Source organism: Nyctibius grandis, chromosome Z (assembly GCF_013368605.1).
Source record: "Nyctibius grandis isolate bNycGra1 chromosome Z, bNycGra1.pri, whole genome shotgun sequence".
NCBI lineage: Eukaryota > Metazoa > Chordata > Aves > Nyctibiiformes > Nyctibiidae > Nyctibius > Nyctibius grandis.
Genome location: NC_090695.1, coordinates 54854163 through 54871624, shown reverse-complemented (window position 1 = coordinate 54871624; position 17462 = coordinate 54854163). Strand labels below are relative to the sequence as shown.

The window sequence follows — 17462 nt, the reverse complement described above, 5'->3', positions numbered from 1 at the left end:
GATCTGAACTTGCAGCCATGACAGACTGTAAGCATCAACGTGTTTCGGCAGATTGTGTTTTGGTTGTTAGACAATAGCTCAAAACACCCCTTTTCACCCTGCCAAAGCCACCTGACAAAGGTGTAAGCTGACAAGAAACAGATAAGCCTATAGACTAAAACCTAAAACGCATCTCAGGAAAGAAACAAAGCTAAAGGGCGACTATGAATAACTGCCTGGTTCCAGGAAAGAATGTAATAGAAGTCTTCCGAAATGGACTTAGAAACTGTTGTGGTTTTATTTTTATCCAAGCAACTACTTCGCTTTCCTTCCTACTACATCCAAACTGGGATTTGCTTTGCACTTTCTTCAGCTGCAAGAGAACTCCTTCCAAATTCACACAGGGCACCTGTACACTAAACCCTATGTAGTGCTGAAGGAAAATGAAATCTCAGCAAGACAGAAGATTTCTTGGAAATCTCAGTTTCATTAACTTGCTGCCACAGTTGTTAAGACCACGCTAGTAACAACATAGACAAGATGGCAACTGGAAGCAGAGGAGGAAAAAGGGCAGTGACGAAGGACTGCCTCAGTGTGACAAGCAGTAATCCAAGTATTTAGCTATTCATTTTTTCCCCACAAAACACACCTCTGGATTTGAACTGTCCCAGTTAGACAGGGAAATCTAATACTTTGCAGAGGTGTAAGGAGGAAAAAAGTAAACAACACACAGGTCAGATACCCCACCACGGCAAAAGGGAAATTGGAGCAACAGGGGGAAGTAAGCCAACACTTCTCTTTTCAGAAGCGGCTCTAATTTCTGCCTGTTGAAGCATCAGCCCATTTCAAAACAAATCTCTCTGTCCAGATTTTAAGGATGGGGCATTTTTGCCGATTTTGCTACTTTCTAACTTCCTTGAATTGTTTGCTTTATGAAATAGGCTTCAGTGTAGTGCAGTTACATGCATTTAAACAAACAGCAGCTACTTCATGTGCAACTGGACAACCACATGCCATTCTACATTCCCACCTCCACTTTTTAACTCCCAATCACTTTTTTCAGAGACGTTTACAAAATTGCTGCTATGTGCAGGTACCAACTGTGGCCAATACAAACCATAAACGATGCAGCCCTTTTTTACAGCTGACTGCGTGAATGTAACAGATCTCACTTTTTAAAAAAGGGGAAATTTTAACAAATGCTTGGGGAACATATTGTGCTTATTAATTTTGCATCAAAAGCTAGAATCCCTTTCCTAGCCTGGCCAATAGCAGACAGCCTTCATCTTCTCTTTTCATATTGCTATGAATCAGAGAGATTGCAGTATAGTGTCAGGTAGGGCACACTGCAGGAAAAGTCAACTGCTGAAAGAAAAACAGTTGTTTCTGTGCTGGCCTTTTCTCCCCGCTTCAGACCTCTGCAATATTGACAGCCCTCGGGGGCCTAGCACAGTCCATGCCTAGCCCTAACATCGCTGCATCAGAAGCTAGGGAGGGGTTTTTTAAAAGGGGAAAAAAAAAAAAAAAAAAAAAGAAAAAGAGTTGCTATGGGAGGAATTCAAGCACGTTTTCAGAAAGGACTGCATCTCTTCTTAGAAAAATCCTTTGATAATAGGGAAGGAAGCATCAGCAATTGGGCAGCAATTCCCTCTTCAACCTGGTACTACTTAAACCCTCAAGGCAAGCACTAATCACTCCTCTCAACGGAAGGAACATTTACTTGAATATTAAACCAACTTCACCAACATGAAAAGCTTAAACACACAAGAACTCTACACACCAGCCACCTATCAGTGTGCCCTGAACTTACCCTGCTTACTTGCTTTTGTTGGGCTGCTTTTCTGGAGGGTCACGAAGGTAAAATACCTGAAGGAAGGGCCCAACAAGCACAGCAGCCAGAGCATAAGGTAGAGGGAGATGGGGATATTTGGCCAGGGTGGAAGGAAACAGTGCTGAATGTTAAGAGTACGAAGTTACCTTTATATTTTCAGAAGCAGCTGACGTAATGCAACAGCTCACTGCAGCTGAAGGAGAGGACTTATTTCTCCCCATCCACAGCACCTGGCCCTGCCTTTTTCTCACGTCAGATCTGGTACTGTTGGTCTTCCTATGCCTCTCCACTACAAGCCAAACCTGCTGCTTTACTGAGCTGAATTGCCCCAGAGAAGGGCGCAACCAGCACCAGAACTGGCACAAATAAAAAGGGTGGTAATGGGAACACACAGCCACCAACTGGCAGGGGGACAGGGGGATGGCAGGAGCACCCCAGCCACGGGGGTGTGGTACTGCAGCAAGCCACCGCGCCTCAGGAAGGCACACTTTAAATTCTCGGAGAGTAGGAAGAGGGTATTTTCCAGAGAAAACAAACAATCTGCTATCTGGCCACACATGCCAACAGCATAGCAACAGTTGTTCAAACGTCTTTTCCTTGTCACTTTTTGAATTTGAGCATTTTCAAGTTTAAGTATAAAGCGTAACAGCAACAAGACTTGTGAACGCTGTGAGAAAAACCCAGCATCTAAACCAGGAAACTCTTTTAGAAAAAAAGCTACAAAATGTCAAGCTAGTTTTGGCAAAGTCCTGGGAAAAGATGAGAGAGAGCAGTTAAAAATCTAACACACCATTTGTTTTTTAATCAGGTATAATAAATGTACACAAACGGATGCATCAGCATTTTTGTTCATCTTCAGTATATTAAATGCTAGGGAAAGTAGATACACGGCATGAGTGAGGTCAGAAGTATCAAGACTGGTTAGAAACATTTCAAAATGTCATGCTAACAGGACATTAAGGGAAGCTTTTAAAGCTGTCATGAACAGGCTTTGACTAATATCAGAGCTAGAATCCACACTACACACAAGTTTGACACGGAGTGTCAAAAAAACTACTGAGAAAAGTAGTTTTCCTCATGTCTAATACATCCAGGAATTTCAGCTGTGAAGAATCACAGAATCAACCAGGTTGGAAGAGACCTCAGGGATCATCAAGTCCAACCGTTGCCCTGATACCACCCTGTCGACTAGACCATGGCACTAAGTGCCATGTCCAGTCTTTTCTTAAACACATCCAGAGATGGTGACTCCACCACCTCCCTGGGCAGCCCATTCCAATGTCTAATGACCCCTTCTGAGAAGAAATTCTTCCTAATGTCCAACCTGAACCTCCCCTGGCGAAGCCTGAGGCTGTGTCCTCTTGTCCTATCGCTAGTTGCCCGGGAGAAGAGGCCGACTCCCACTCCAATACAACCTCCCTTCAGGTAGTTGTAGACTGCAATAAGGTCACCTCTGAGCCTCCTCTTCTCCAGGCTAAACAACCCCAGCTCCACCAGCCGTTCCTCGTAGGTCATACCCTCCAGACCCTTCACCAGCTTGGTCGCCCTCCTCTGGACTCGCTCCAACACCTCAACATCTTTCTTGAAGTGCGGGTCCCAGAACTGAACACAGTATTCAAGGTGCGGCTTCACCAGTGCCGAGTAAAGAGGGACGATCACTTCCCTAGACCGGCTGGCTACACTATTCCTAAGAGAGGCCAGGATGCCATTGGCCTTCTTGGCCACCTGGGCACACTGCTGGCTCATGTTTAGCTGGCTGTCAATCAGCACCCCCAGGTCTCTTTCCGCCAGGCCGTTTTCTAACCACTCTTCCCCCAGCCTGTAGCGCTGCATGGGGTTGTTGTGGCTGAAGTGTAAGACCCGGCACTTGTTCTTGTTGAACCTCATGCCGTTGGTCTCGGCCCATCTATCTAACCTGTCCAGATCCCTCTGTAGGGCCTTCCTACCCTCCAGCAGATCGACACTCCCACCCAGCTTCGTGTCATCTGCAAATTTGCTGAGGGTGCACTCAATCCCTATGTCTAGATCATCTATAAAGATATTGAACAGCACCGGCCCCAGAACTGAGCCCTGGGGAACACCGCTAGTGACCGGCTGCCAGTTGGACTTTGCCCCATTCACCACCCCTCTCTGGGCTCGGCCATCCAGCCAGTTTTTAACCCATCGAAGAGTCCACCCATCCAAGGCCCGGGCTGCCAGTTTGTCTAGGAGGATGCTGTGGGAGACAGTGTCAAATGCCTTACTGAAGTCTAGATAGACTACATCCACAGCCCTGCCCTCATCTACTAAGCGGGTCACTTTGTCATAGAAGGAGATCAGGTTGGTCGAGCAGGACCTGCCTTTCATGAATCCATGTTGGCTGGCCCCGATGCCCCGATTGTCCTGCATGTGCCGTGTAATGGCACTCAGGATGATCTGTTCCAACACCTTGCCTGGCACCAAGGTCAGGCTACAGTAGGCTACAGTAGGGTTAGCATGACGCCATTTTCTGCGATTTTGAATGAGTTCATTGACTAAACAAATTATTAGACAGTAAATGCAAACGGCTGCACCACTTTGTCATGCTAAATTAATTTTTAGAAAGAGTCTTAATAAGGCTGAAGGAAAGGCAGCAGCATTTGAGATATTAAAAACCAGTCTAGCACCAAGCAACTCCCAAAGTCTAATTCCTTAACTGCGCTTTGGTGGATGCCCTTTGGGGAGAGGGGGGAAAAAAAAAAAAAAGAAAGAAAATCACAGTATACTGCAATGCAAGTCACAAATGCCTGATACCCTGGCTAAGTAAAAAAACTTCATTTCCTGAAGCTACACATGGTTGAGATGTGAGTTAAGATCAACAATTTCAAAGTTGAGGACAACATTCTACCTGTTACAGTGTTTATGGGAACGCTGCACTCCCAACATATTGGGGACTGTATATTATCAGGTTACTTTTGAAAAGCAGACACCCTAAACAGTACACTGCCTTCTTGATCCTGCCAATAGTCCAATAACATATATGTTCAGTGCAGCACTGCACTTCAGGAGTATTTTTAAGTGCCCTCAAAACAAAGGCCTCTTCTACAGCTCTTGTCATCTATGCTAATGAATTCTCCTCATCTCCCTCACAACACACACATGGTGAAAGGTTACTCCAAAAGGTTTACTTACATACCTCACCAAAGGGATCCAGGAATTAGACTTTTTGCAGTGCTTTGAAGGCATAGCAAACTGAGGTTGGAAGTTTTCCCAGGCTGAAATGTGTATCTTATCTTTTTCTTTCTGCAGCACTTGCAGATGTTCTTAGCTGGTCTAATTCTGTTCCTTCTGAAGTCAGTGAAAACTACTTCCTGGGGATCACCAAAGCCAACATTAAATACCTGGACAAAGCTTTGCACTAAGCGTGCAACAACCTCAATTTCACTCTCAGTCAAAGTCAGTTCCCCATCCCCTGTAAGCACAATACAGCCATCGTAAAAAAAAAAAAAAACAAAAAAAAACAAAAACAAAAACAAACAAACAAAAAAAAACAAAAACAAACAAAAAAAACAACAAAAAAACAGATTCAAAATGCATTCAACCTTGCATCCTTTTCTTCTGTAAAGCAATTCAGATTTTGTAAACTAAATGCATATTCTAATTCTGAGATGCTTGCATTTTCAATATACTTAAAGTGTATCAAACTGAAATGACAATGAAGAAAAAATGTGATCTCATTTGTATGACTGTTTATTTACTGTTTTAGAGTTCTGGAGAGTCTTACACACAGAATTAGAGAGCATTTAGTTTTTAAACTAAATTTCTTGGCCTAGCAAAGTGAAAACTGATGTCGATAACTTCTAGGCAGGTACTTCTACAACTTCAAAATAGTCATTGGGCAGAATCACATAGCCTTTTCCTGCCAATGTGTCTTTTTCTTTCTGAAACTGAACGATCTCTCTCAGTTTTTCAATTTGTCTTTCCTGACGTCGGCATCGCTGTTGTGCTGTCTTGAGCTTCTTCCGCAGTTTTTCAACTTGTTCCTCCAGCTGCTGAATTCTTTTTCGCTGATGAACTGTATCCTCTACGGTATAGTTGTGATCACAAAAAACAGCGAGATTGCTAGGGGTCTGGAGAGGAGGCATCAATAATCCAATACTTGGATCTACAAACCTGGCATCTATTTGAGATAAATGAAAAGAAGGAGTTGATGGAGATGGTGATAGTACTGGAGCTGCTGGTGGGGGTGGTGGGGGTGGTGGTGGTGGCGGTGGAGGCGGCGGTGGAGGATCTTCTGGCTGTTCTGCAAACTCTTCAGGCTAGAAACAACAAGAAAAAAAAGTATATTTTCATGCTTAACATTGTTTACAACACAACTCCCTTACTACAGCCCCAGAATAACATAAACAACCAAGACTGAAATTAATAAAATAAATTTCACAGCCTACATTTTCAAAATTGACAAACAGTTCTGGGCCTGTTTTGTCTGGCTTCTAACTGTAGATATTTGTTTTCAGGGCTCTTTGAAACTCAAGTCCTTGATGTCTCAAGTAAATCAAAAACTGAAGAACACAGAAATTACTCTCACTTGAAGACTTAAGTCAAACACATGTCCATGATTAGCTAAGAAGCAAGAACGCAGGCTGCAGTTCCATAAAATGGAGTTCACCTGACTCATCCCACTCCCCTTTGTCCCTCCTTCTTCTTGCTGCATCTTACCATTATATACTTTGAACCTATCAGCTAACTTAATCAAAAACACAGCAGAAGCGGATAATCTTCTGCTGAGGTAGAATAAGGGTCATCTGCTGAGGGGGCTGATCAGCTGGCAGAGCAGAGAGGTAGACACAGCAATGCCTGCCTCTCAACAACTGGAAGGGACCGTGTCACTGGTTTCAGGCTGCAGCATAAGGGTTTGGTTTCAAGAGACATGATAATAAATAAACACCTCTTCAACAGCAGAGCAGCCCTCCCAGCCCTGGTATTTACTCTTTGCTCAAACATAGTAAGTTGCTAAGATGACAGAAAGCTATTTGCTCTCCCACCATCACTGCAGAAATCTGTCCTTTATTAAAAGTCAAAGCAATGCAACAGGAGGTACACCTGCGCTGCTGTGTGGAAGGAGAGAGAAACAGGACTGCATGGCTGGCAGATGGGATGGAGAAGGGAGAAGCATGATTCTCCATTTTGGCAGCAGCAGAGTATCAATTGGCTCAACTCCACACGATGAAACTGCAGTCTTCATCATACTGCTCTCAACAGGTTCACTTGTACTGTTCAGGACAACATGGGTCCCTCACCACTTGAGTACAGGCCAGAGCAGAGAACCAGCTTCTTTCCGCCCCAAAGGAACACAGTATAATTCAGAAATGCTTCTGTGCTCATGATGACAAGAAAAGCACTGTTCACACAAAAGAGCTTGCACATTGCCTGTCAAAAAGAAAGCCTAAGACATTCTCAGTGAAACAGGCACTGAACCAATTTTCTAACTACCTACCTGTTGCCAATATTATTGCTACACATAAAAGCATAAGGACAGGGACAATGTTGACTGTAAGAGCAGCTGACAATCCTCATCCATCTAAATATCAAGTTCATCAGATCTGAAGGTCATGTCATTAACTTCCTTGACGTAACATGCAAACAAGCTAATAATTGGTATTGGGGAGTCTAGATATCCCTCTTGCACAAACTACAACACTTGGCAGACAGTAACTGAGAAGGCAGTTTTGTGACTGGTGTTGAAGGGAAGTTGTATACACGCTCAAATACTACTGATCACTTTGAAGTACAAAACCAGCCAACTACCACTCTTATTTCTCAATTACAAGAAATTGCTGCTAACAGTGTGCCTCCCTAATTCACACATGAATATTCTGAAGATTCTGACCCTATCTGCTATCACTTTCAAACTTTTCTACAAAAAAAATACAAAGCAAAGATGTAATTGGCAAAGAGAAATTCACCCCTGTTGGAGCACAAGCAAAAATCAGATCATTGCTGGACAGCTGAATTCACACAGAGACTTCTATTTGCAGCTTATCCAGCACATGCTACCTCTATAAACACGTTACTATTGTCACAGTGTATCATGGAGAACAGACTGTTGGTATCACTGACACATCCTAAGTGAATTCTAATTACTTCTTACAGCCAATAAATGATTCTCCTGAGATGTAAGTAAAGAAAAAGAAAGTATTTCAAATTACATAATGCAAAAGATAAAAAGCTGTATTTCAAAATCAGTGTGGATTCAATTCCAAAACAACCACTATTATTATTCTTTGTTACTACAATATTTCTTGAAGATACGTGGCAGTTCATTTAAAAGTGCCATGAGACAAACAGCAATAGCACTAAATCCTTCTCCGTAATTAAAAGGCACTCTTTTGTGTTTTTGTAGATCCCGGCTTGATAATGAAGTGGGGAATGTGGCTCACCTCCAATCCTGCTGCACCGATCGCACTTCAGCTTTCAGGCTGTGAAAAATTTTGCAACTATTTTACATGTGACAAAGAAAATGTGCGTCATACTGATACCAGGGAAGTGTAATCGAACAAAAAACTTAACACAGCTGTTTTTACCTGAGAATTTGTCTGTCTTTCCTGATACACCTTCTGCTTATATTCTATTCTCTGTTATTAACCACTTTTCATTTTTCAAATACATTCCCTTTTCATTTCTGCATCAAATCCAATGTTGTGTATAAAGAGAAAAATCAAACAAGCAAAAGTCACAGTTTTCCTCTATGCACTTCATCCCATTACAGTCTTTCACCCCTTAGACCTATCATATCCATTCTCTCCTTTGCCACTTCCACTATGGCAGAGTGGCAAGAGGTCTATTATTTTGTAGCCTTTACAGGAGTTAAGAATCAATCTTTTGCATTCTTGTCTTGCAGTTACTACATCAAGAAGGAAGAACTCATAACAGACTTGCATCTGACGTTAAGCTGCTCTAGCAGCACAGTGAAGGGAACAACACATCTCATAGGAGTTCACATCACCATCAGAAGTTCAGAGACAGAAGTTAGGGGCCAGTCTGGCTTATGAACACAAGGTAACAGTTCAGGCAAGACAGAGATGCTTTCAGCACAGACAGACAGCAGGTACAGCTACTGTTCTGCTCCTCTGTTTGCATCTCACTTTAACTCTGCAAAGCCAGAGGACAGAGCCCTTTAGAGAGGACAGTTAAGTTTGAGAACTAAGGTCCATCATCTCTTCAACATTAGCAGTAGCCAACGGTCAGTGTGGGAGAGTACAGTGCAACTTGTAAGTATTATCGAAGGCTCTCTAAAACTCCAAGTATGCCACAAATACAGTTGAACAACTTAACTACCGGGCAATACGTTCTCACTTTGCTGCTGTTCCATTTAACTCAGCACAAGATTTTAACCAAAGTTACACTGCTCAGGCTTCTGCATAGGCACACATGGGCAGATCAGAGCTGCTGCACATCTGTACGACGCTCTATGTGCTCCGGAGCCTCGGACAGCCTAACCTCTGCTCTTGTCAAAGCAAAGGAGAACAGCTGTTGGAGGTGTTTCAGCCACCATAGCCCTCCACTTGCCTCCAGGTGTGCACACACTCAGCTAGCATCTTTCACAATCTGCATCTTCTCCCAGCTGCTCCGCTGCATCGAGCCCTGCTAGGCTAATACACGCAACATACATGCATTCCAGTATCTTAAACTAGGAGTGCTTTGGGTTTACCTTTTCACTGGGTTCAGTATAACAAAATATTGTGGGCACAGCATTTTCTTTCAGAAGCTTATTGTTGCATTCCCTTTTAAAGCAATCGGGAGTAAAGTGCTCCGAACAAATGCTGCTGTACTTGGTTGGCTTGAAGTTTTTCCTTTTAACAGCAGCCTCCCATTTCTTGCAAAGATCAGGCCTTGTAAGAGGAAACCTGTAAATAAGAAGCACTTTCAGCTTTTCTGGAAAGCCTTTTAACACGGGGTCGGGTTACAGCTCAGCGCTGCTGTGAGGGACGGCACGATCGCTCAGTTTCCCCTCTGACGGGCTCACCTTGGGAGCCAAACCCCTCCTGCCCACCCAGGCCTCGCACCCGCGCCGGGCTGCGGGGTCTCAGCCCTCTGAAAACCCGGGGCAGGGGGTCCCCCCTTTCCCGAAAAAGGCAGTAAACAGCGCGCTGTGCCTCGGCTCTCCCGGAGGGACCCCCGCGGCAGGGAGGGGGAGGCGCTCGGGGCCCGCCGAGGCTCCCCCCCACCTCCGCCATGGTCGCCCTCACTCCGCAAGCGACCATCACGCCCCGCCCCTTCCCCCCGACACGCCACGCGCGTGTCCCCGCCTCCTCACAGACCCCGCGCGCGCACGGCGCCGCCGCGGGAACGCTCCCCTCCGCCGGGCGCGCGCGCGCCGCGGGCACGGTCCCAGCCCCAGCCCCGCCCCCGGCGCGACCCGGCCCCGCCCCGCCGCCCGCGCTCACTTGTGGAAGGAGATGGGCTTCTCTTTGTCGTATCGGTTCCGGCAGCGGTAGGCGGAACAGGACTGCACCATCCTTCCTCCCCCGCGCCCGCCGCGGCCCAGCGTCAGGCCGACGAGCTTGCGGGCGCCGTTAATTCACCGACGAGCGCCCATCCTCCCCCGCCCGTGACCCTCCGAGAGGGACAGGAACGGGACGCGGCCTCTCCCAACTCCAAGATGGCGGCGCCAGCTTCAGCGCAACTCTCGCGGTTGTAGCGAGCTCCGCGCTCGCCCATTGGCGGGTGTGCGCAGGGGGGCGGAGCCTCCCCTGCGAGCCCTCCAATCCCGCCGCAGCCTGCGAGCGCCAGATGAGGTTCCCCCCGCCCCGCCCGCGCTCCCCCCACGCCTCCACATCTGGCCAGCGGCGGCTGCGGCGCCGAACCGCTGCCCCTCCCGCCCCCCCGCCCCGACCTCCCATGTCCACCGAGGAGCCCCCGCGGGGCTGGGGCGAGGGACGTCCAGCCTGCTCCTCGGACACTCGCGCCCCCGCCTCGTCGGCGTGCCCGGGCCCCCGCGGGCCGCGGCGGAGGGGGCCGGGGCCCAGCCCGGGCCAAGGGCTGCAGTGGCCGGTAGCAGCTGTGCCCGCGGGGAAGGAGACCCGTCAGGAGGGTGTTCCGCCCGGGCGACGGCACCGGGGGTGCTCGGCCCACCCGGCGGGCAGGGCTGCGGCTGGGCGGGCGGGGGTGCGCAACGCGGTTGTCACACGCGCAGAAGTTGGCTCCGTGAGCCCCGAGGGGTGCCCAGCCTCTCCTCGGCAAAAAAAGGGGCGTTGGAAACAACTAAAAGACCACACTGCCGTTACACACGGTTGCACTGAGGGTGTGTAAAACAACTCCATTTCACTCACTGAAACTTTGCTTGCAGGTATATCGGCAAATACTGGATAGCAATCTGAATCAATGTGTCGTTACAAATAAGTTTATTTCAAGCAGCTTCTGCGTTTTTCCATTCTGTAGGCTCACCTTCCAACCTTGCATCACATCAGCAAGTAAAACCATCATCTCTATAGCTGACAAGCAGGTCCTGTCAGAGGACTGACAAAGGGACGTACCTTTAGTGCTGTCTCAGTCACGTATCACATCATATCTGGAATTCCTCTGACAAGGACCCCAGAGCCAAGTAAACCTCCCCAGCTTTTTCACTGTCCCCACCCAGGACCTTGTTTTCTCCTCAGTTTACTTTCCCTCTTCGCACTTGCTTTGTAGCAGAAGAGAAGCTGTACTGACATCAGCTTGGAGGCTGCAGCTTCTCTGCCTAGACAGCCCTCGTTGCCCAGCTGCAGAGAAGGTACGAGTCACTGCCATTTACTTGCCCAGGAATGCAACAGGAAAAGACCATACAGCCAGCAGCCACAGCAACGCTTCCACAAAGCTGCTTGCATTCACAGTTCTCAGTACTTGATGTTGGCTGAGCACTGCTAGCTCTGCCCCTCTGCTGCTAGGTCAGCCAAGAGACAAGGAAACAAAAATAAGCTCTTTCTAGCACCACCGTCCTCACCAAGAAAGACACGCTTACTCCTCCCCTATCCACCCAAATGCCTCTGTTTCTGGCTTTTGCCTGATAGTTTACTTCTTGCTGGACTCCTGCTGCTGCCAGTTTTCTGGGCAGCAATTCTGCCACAGCCTCAGAGAGCAACAGAGCCCCATGGGAAGATGAGCTGGGGGTGGCTGGAGCCAAGGCGGTGGGTGGCCTTCAGCAGCCTGGGCAGAGCCCTGCGGTGCCTGAGCAGGGCGGGCAGAGCCGGCACAGGTTGTTGGACCCACTGACACACCCAGACGAGGTGAGGTGATGAACCAGGTACAAGGTTCACCCAGGGAGTCCAGGCAGGAGCAGCAGGAGATGGTGCCAGGAACAGAACTGGAAACACAGGTCCAAGGTCCACCCAGGAGATGGGGCTGGAGAGAGGAACACCTGTGATGTAGCTGGGCAGGGACTGAAAGCCCCAGGCTAAGTTGAAGTGGAGCTCCGTCCCCATAAACAGGATGTGCAGTTGGGGGCCCCAGGGTAGGTGCATCAAGGTCATCAAGGCCTTCTTTAGTGCTCTTAGTCTATGGTTCTCCTGTGGATCTGAAGTGGCATGTCTGGGACAAAGTCCTCCCTGACTTGACACTAGTACCTCTACCTCCCCCTCCCGACTCTTGGTTTTGGAGTCCACCTGGGCAGAGTGGAGGCACAGTGGGGCCATGCGCGTGGCGGGGCTACAGCCCGTATCTCTAGGCCCTGGGAGAAGTGGCACTTGGTCTTGATGTGCAGGGAGGACATGTCTGGGGAGAAAGCATGAGGAGACTGCAGAAGGGTGACACCTGAGGGCATGCTGGTGGATCCTACCATGGATGGGGAGAACTGGTGAACGTGTAGATGAGCCACTGAGGCCCTCAGTCAGCAAGCCGACTTGAAAGAGAGCTCTCAGTGGCTCTGTCAGGATCCCCTTAGTATCCCCAGCAGAAGGGATTTTTAAAAGACCGGGTGGAAAGCAATTTCCTTATCCTGCAAGAATTTCGGAGACTTGGAGAGGGGCAGGGGGAATTGTCTCAAGTGAAGATAACAAATAAATACCACCCCCAAACTGAAAAACAGTACTTTCATGTTTCAATAGTGTTGAAAAGATGTCTAAGCTGTCTCAAACCCTTTCTCTAAACTCTTTTTTCCAGAAGAAAAGCTACATCGGATCCATCTCCTTCTTGCGAGAGGCTTTTGCTTTGACAAGTCGTCACGTTTCCCGACGGCCAAGCGTTTCCCCGGCAGACTTCCCAGCCCGCGCTGTCGGGAAGCGTTAGCCCTCGACACCTGCACTACCCCTGCCCCTCCGTCACAGACCCAGCGCAGGAGCACCTGCCCACAGCAGCCGCCAGGCGTGGGCTTTGCTCGCTTTCCTCCGGCGGGGCGTGTGCCGCGGCTGGGGCATTCCCGGGTGATGCCCACAGGAAACCCCCTGGTCCCGGACGAAGCCCCCGGCAGCGCCTCCTCTCCCGCACCGCAGCGCGAGTTTACAGGAGCAAGCAGCGCGGGTTCCCCCGGTGCAATACCGGGAAGCCCTTTCGCGCAAGACCGGCGGGCGGGGGAAGGCGCGGGGGGGGACCGGCGGCGGGGCGGGCAGTCGGCGGGCCCGGGGCGTGGCGTGGGGCCGGCGGCGGCGGGAGGCGGCTCAGTACTCGCTGCCAGCCGAGGGCGGCGGGCCCCGCGGAGCAGGCGCCCAGCCCGGCCCGCCCAGCACCGGAGGTGCCGCCGCCGCCGCCGGCCGGCAAGGGCGGCAGCATGAGCAGCGGGCGTAGCGGGCGATCGGCCGTGAAGATGGAGGCGCCGTTTTACGCCGAGGAAGGACTGGAGCTGTTACCCGACTTCGTGCCGCTGCCGGGTTTCGGTACCGCCGGCGGAGCCGGAGCCGATGCTGCAGCGGCGACGGCGGGGCAGAAGCTGCTGCTGGGCGCCGGGAAGAAGCGGGACCTGGCGGCCGTCGCCCCCGCGCCGCTCCCGGGGCCCTTTGCCCTTCGCCCGCCCGCTGGGGCCCGCGGCAGCCCAGCGGCGGCTCTGCGCTTGCTACCGCCGCCCGCCGCCGCCGCCCCGCCGCCGCCCGCCGGCTCTGCGGAGCCGGCGGGCGGCGGCGGGGCGGCGGCCCGCGGCGGCCCGGAGGCCGCGCTGGGCTCGGCTGCGGAGCTGCCGTTGCTGAAACTACCGCCGGCCGCCGACCTGGAGCAGCTGCTGATCCAGGGGGGCGCGGGGCTGGGGTCCGGCAGCCCGGGGTCGGCAGCCCCCGGGACCGGGAGCGGCGGGGCAGCGGCGGCGGGGCCGTTTCTCTACCGGCAGCCGGTGACGCAGGAGCAAGAGGGTTTCGCCGACGGTTTCGTTAAGGCCCTGGCCGACCTGCACAAGCAAAACCAGCTCTTGGCGGCGCCGCCGCCGCCGCTCTCCACGCCGGGACCCTGCTGCACCGCCCGCCCGGGGCCGCCGGGAGCCCCCGCCGCCGACCCGCCGGCCGTCTACACCAACTTGAGCGGCTTCAACCCCGCGGGGCCGCTGAGCCCCTCGGGCAGCGCCTACTCCGCCGCCTCCGCCCCCCCGCCGCCGCCGGGCCTGGCCTTCGGGGCGGCGGGTCTGGGGAGCGGTCGGCTGCCGCCAGCGCGGTCCCTGGAGGAGCCGCAGACGGTGCCCGAGGTGCCGCCGTCGGCGGGCGGGGAGGGCGGCAGCAGCGCGCCGACGCCGCCGTCGCTGTCGCCGCTGGACGCGGAGAGCCAGGAGCGGCTGAAGGCGGAGCGCAAGCGGCTGCGGAACCGCATCGCCGCCTCCAAATGCCGCCGGCGGAAGCTGGAGCGCATCGCCCGGCTGGAGGAGAAGGTGAAGGCGCTCAAGGGGCAGAACGCCGAGCTGGCCGCCACCGCCAACCTGCTCCGCGCCCAGGTCACCCAGCTGCAGAGCCGCGTCCGCAGCCACCTCTCCTCCGGTTGCCACATCAACGCCGCCGGCCATCCGCCCCCCTCCGCCGCCGCCGCCCAGCCCCGGGAGGCGCACCCCGAGGCGGCCGCCGCGCCGGAGACCAGCGCCTGCTGAAGGGGGCACCCCCCGCCGGCAGCCGGAGGGACCGCGGGGCCGAGGTGCTCGCCTGCCGCCGCTCTTCTGTTATTATTAATTAATTATTTTTATTTATTTGTGCCCGGAGAAGGCGGTTGCAGGAGCCGGGCGTTGCTAAGCGTTTCCCGAGGTCTGTCGATGTCGCACTCCGCAGCCGAGGGGTCTCCGTGGGTGGTTTTGGGGCAGGTGATTGTTTTTTTCAGTGAACTACTTGAGGTCTGTAGAGATTTCGGAAATTAAGAAATTCCTGTTTACAGAAAGATTCAACTTTATTTTCATGGGGGATATAAAAAGTGTGTTTCCTAATACACCTTACTGAACTGTATAGCAATGGATAAGCTTTTCAAACTTAAAAAAAAAAAAAGCCAGAATCGTACCCTTTTGAAAAGATGTGTGTGTATATATATATTTAAAACATAATATGGCTATGTATATTTTCTTGGTATTGATAAAGAACTTTTTTTAAAATACTGTCTTTCTCTAGAGCTTTAATTTGCCATTGAGAGTTAAGACAACTACGTGGGTGCTCTTGCACTTGCACAGCTTCGGTTTTAAAATCGAACCCTGGAGGGAAATTATTTTTGTTGTAAACCTTAAGCGGGATGAAATGCATTGCTGACTCAGTCATATGAAAATACGTTTTCTAAACTGTACACTCCGTATTTCTTGTGCCAGTGCAAAGTTGGGGCATTGATAGTTATTTATTGAAACTTGAACACTTTTGGACATTGCCTAGACCTTATTTTTCTAGATAACACGTTAGTAGTGAAAATGGTTACTTTGGCAAGAAGAGCTTTACTTCTTTTTCCTTCACTGTGTACATTCCAGTAGTGTTTGCTCTTTACATAGTATAGTAACAATTCAGTGCTATACGGGAAAGGGCTCAGATTTGGGGTGGGTTAGCTATAAAGGTGGTAATTCCATTGTATTCTGTTTGAATAAATCACAGAAATATTATGGAGAAGTAGATTTATTTTTCAGTAGAAATCTGTATATCTTGCTTCTTAGTCTACTTTGTACTAAAGAAACTTTCTGCGATATTCTAGAGACAGAAAGAGTCAGCACTAGAACTTGAAATGTTTTTCTCATTGGGAAGAATTGATGTGATTTATTTCTTTGTCAAGATTTTAGTAATAGAAGAGAATAGCAAAGGAACTATTTCCTCTGATTTGACATAATCCTCAATAAGTTTTTGAAAGCTTTAGATCCCTTGCTCGGTACTACTGCCTGCCTTGCTTCTGCTGCACCTGTGTATTTTGAGCATAGCCGCTAACGCAGTGCTGCTGAGCCCTGTGGCATGGTGCAGTGGGAAGGGTCTGTCGGAGGGAAGGGTCTGTCGGAGTGTGATGGTCACCCCACCAGAAGCCCCTCGGTGTAGGGGCCGCGGGCAGGCCTGCTGTTGGGGGAGGACAGGGCTTCTTCTGAGCAGATCCAGCTGCAGAGCGGGGCCCACTCCCCTCTTCGAAACTGTGCTGACAACTCTGCGTGAACTCAGAGGCAAAACTTACATGGGGATATGTGTCTGTGCCAGCTGGTGAAAATGGGGGATTGTATGAGGAGTCAAGGGGGCATAGACATCTTTATGTGTACAAGCTATTGCTCAGATCTGTTAAACTCACTCAGGAGCTCTTAAACATCTCTTACTTCTTCTGAAAGCTACACTTGATGCTTTGAAATTCAAGAAGAATGGGATAGACTCACAGTTTTTCTTACTTTCATTGGGGATAGGTGAGTGCTATCTGTTCAGAAAGTTGAGCTGTGGCAGTCAAGTGTGTGAGCTTTTTCTTTTAGCGCATAGTCATTCCTGGCACACGTGTCAAATGACATGACAATGCATAGGAATTGTGTTATTGTAGCTGAGATGCTCTGAGGATATTTCTTCCTAATGCATATGCAAATTAGGTAGAAGCCATATTAATCGTTGTAAAACTGTTTGATCATGTTACCAGAGCCTTTTTCGGTGGTTTAAATGATTGCCTGTAACAGTACCTTCTGCTGTTAGAAATACTAATGATCTGATAAAAAACTGTTTTGATCTTAACACGGGTTTAAAGACGTCTTAAAGGCATTCCAAATGGGACAGCATACAATCTGTAGCACTGACTGTTATAAATAACTGGGTGAAAAGTAACTGGGGTTTAGTATGTGGCAGGCATCACCAATGTGCAAAGATGCTGCAAGACTGGAGAAACTGATAAAGACCTTTTTTTTCTCCCCACACTTAACACGCTTTCCCTAGTGAGAGAGGTAATGCTCCCTGGTAGATACATCGATATGAGATGCTTAGCTTTACTGTATGTGTGATGAGGTGGGTTTTTTTAAGGAGCCCTGGAAAATATGTAAAAATGACATGGGTGGACACTGCTGTTTCAGTTCTTGTATTTGCAAATGAGTGTCAGGCTAGGTAAAGATCTTGTGATAGGACACTCAGGGCAGCTGTACCATACTTGTTCTTTACTCACTTTACCATTTCTGGTCAGAATAAATTAGAAATGTCCAAGGAGATGTGGGAGATCCATAAGACACAGGAAATCACTGCAATTCCCCTTCCCAGGCAAGGGCAGGGCTATAAACTGTCAGGGTTATAATGAGCTCACCCTTTTCAGCACGGTGGTGGTAAAGCTGGAAACCACCACGTTACCT

At 49.9% G+C, this 17462-nt stretch overlaps 2 protein-coding genes across 2 annotated transcripts; one reads left to right on the top strand and one right to left on the bottom strand.

The window, feature by feature from the left end:
* Positions 1–5500: 5500 nt before the first annotated feature.
* Positions 5501–10429, bottom strand: THAP1 (THAP domain containing 1). The gene is made up of 3 exons (XM_068422651.1): positions 10216–10429; positions 9480–9675; positions 5501–6087 (listed from the first exon to the last, which is right to left on the bottom strand). The coding sequence occupies exons 1-3, from the start codon at positions 10284–10286 to the stop codon at positions 5629–5631; spliced, it is 726 nt and encodes a 241-aa protein (XP_068278752.1). The 5' UTR covers positions 10287–10429; the 3' UTR covers positions 5501–5628.
* Positions 10430–13500: 3071 nt separating this feature from the next.
* Positions 13501–15287, top strand: LOC137676692 (transcription factor JunD-like). Its single transcript, XM_068423671.1, has one exon. It carries the CDS (start codon positions 13509–13511, stop codon positions 14796–14798), a length of 1290 nt encoding a protein of 429 aa, XP_068279772.1. The 5' UTR covers positions 13501–13508; the 3' UTR covers positions 14799–15287.
* The last annotated feature ends 2175 nt before the right edge of the window (positions 15288–17462 follow it).

What these genes read in the sequence shown, in the direction of transcription:
- THAP1 (XM_068422651.1), bottom strand. Translation starts at nt 10,286, where the DNA reads ATGGTGCAGTCCTGTTCCGCCTACCGCTGCCGGAACCGATACGACAAA. An exon ending in AAGCCCATCTCCTTCCACAA is followed by an intron (nt 9,676 to 10,215) that starts GTGAGCGCGGGC and finishes TCTTATTTACAG; the next exon opens with GTTTCCTCTTACAAGGCCTG. An exon ending in ATACTGAACCCAGTGAAAAG is followed by an intron (nt 6,088 to 9,479) that starts GTAAACCCAAAG and finishes TGTTGTTTCTAG; the next exon opens with CCTGAAGAGTTTGCAGAACA.
- LOC137676692 (XM_068423671.1), top strand. Translation starts at nt 13,509, where the DNA reads ATGAGCAGCGGGCGTAGCGGGCGATCGGCCGTGAAGATGGAGGCGCCG.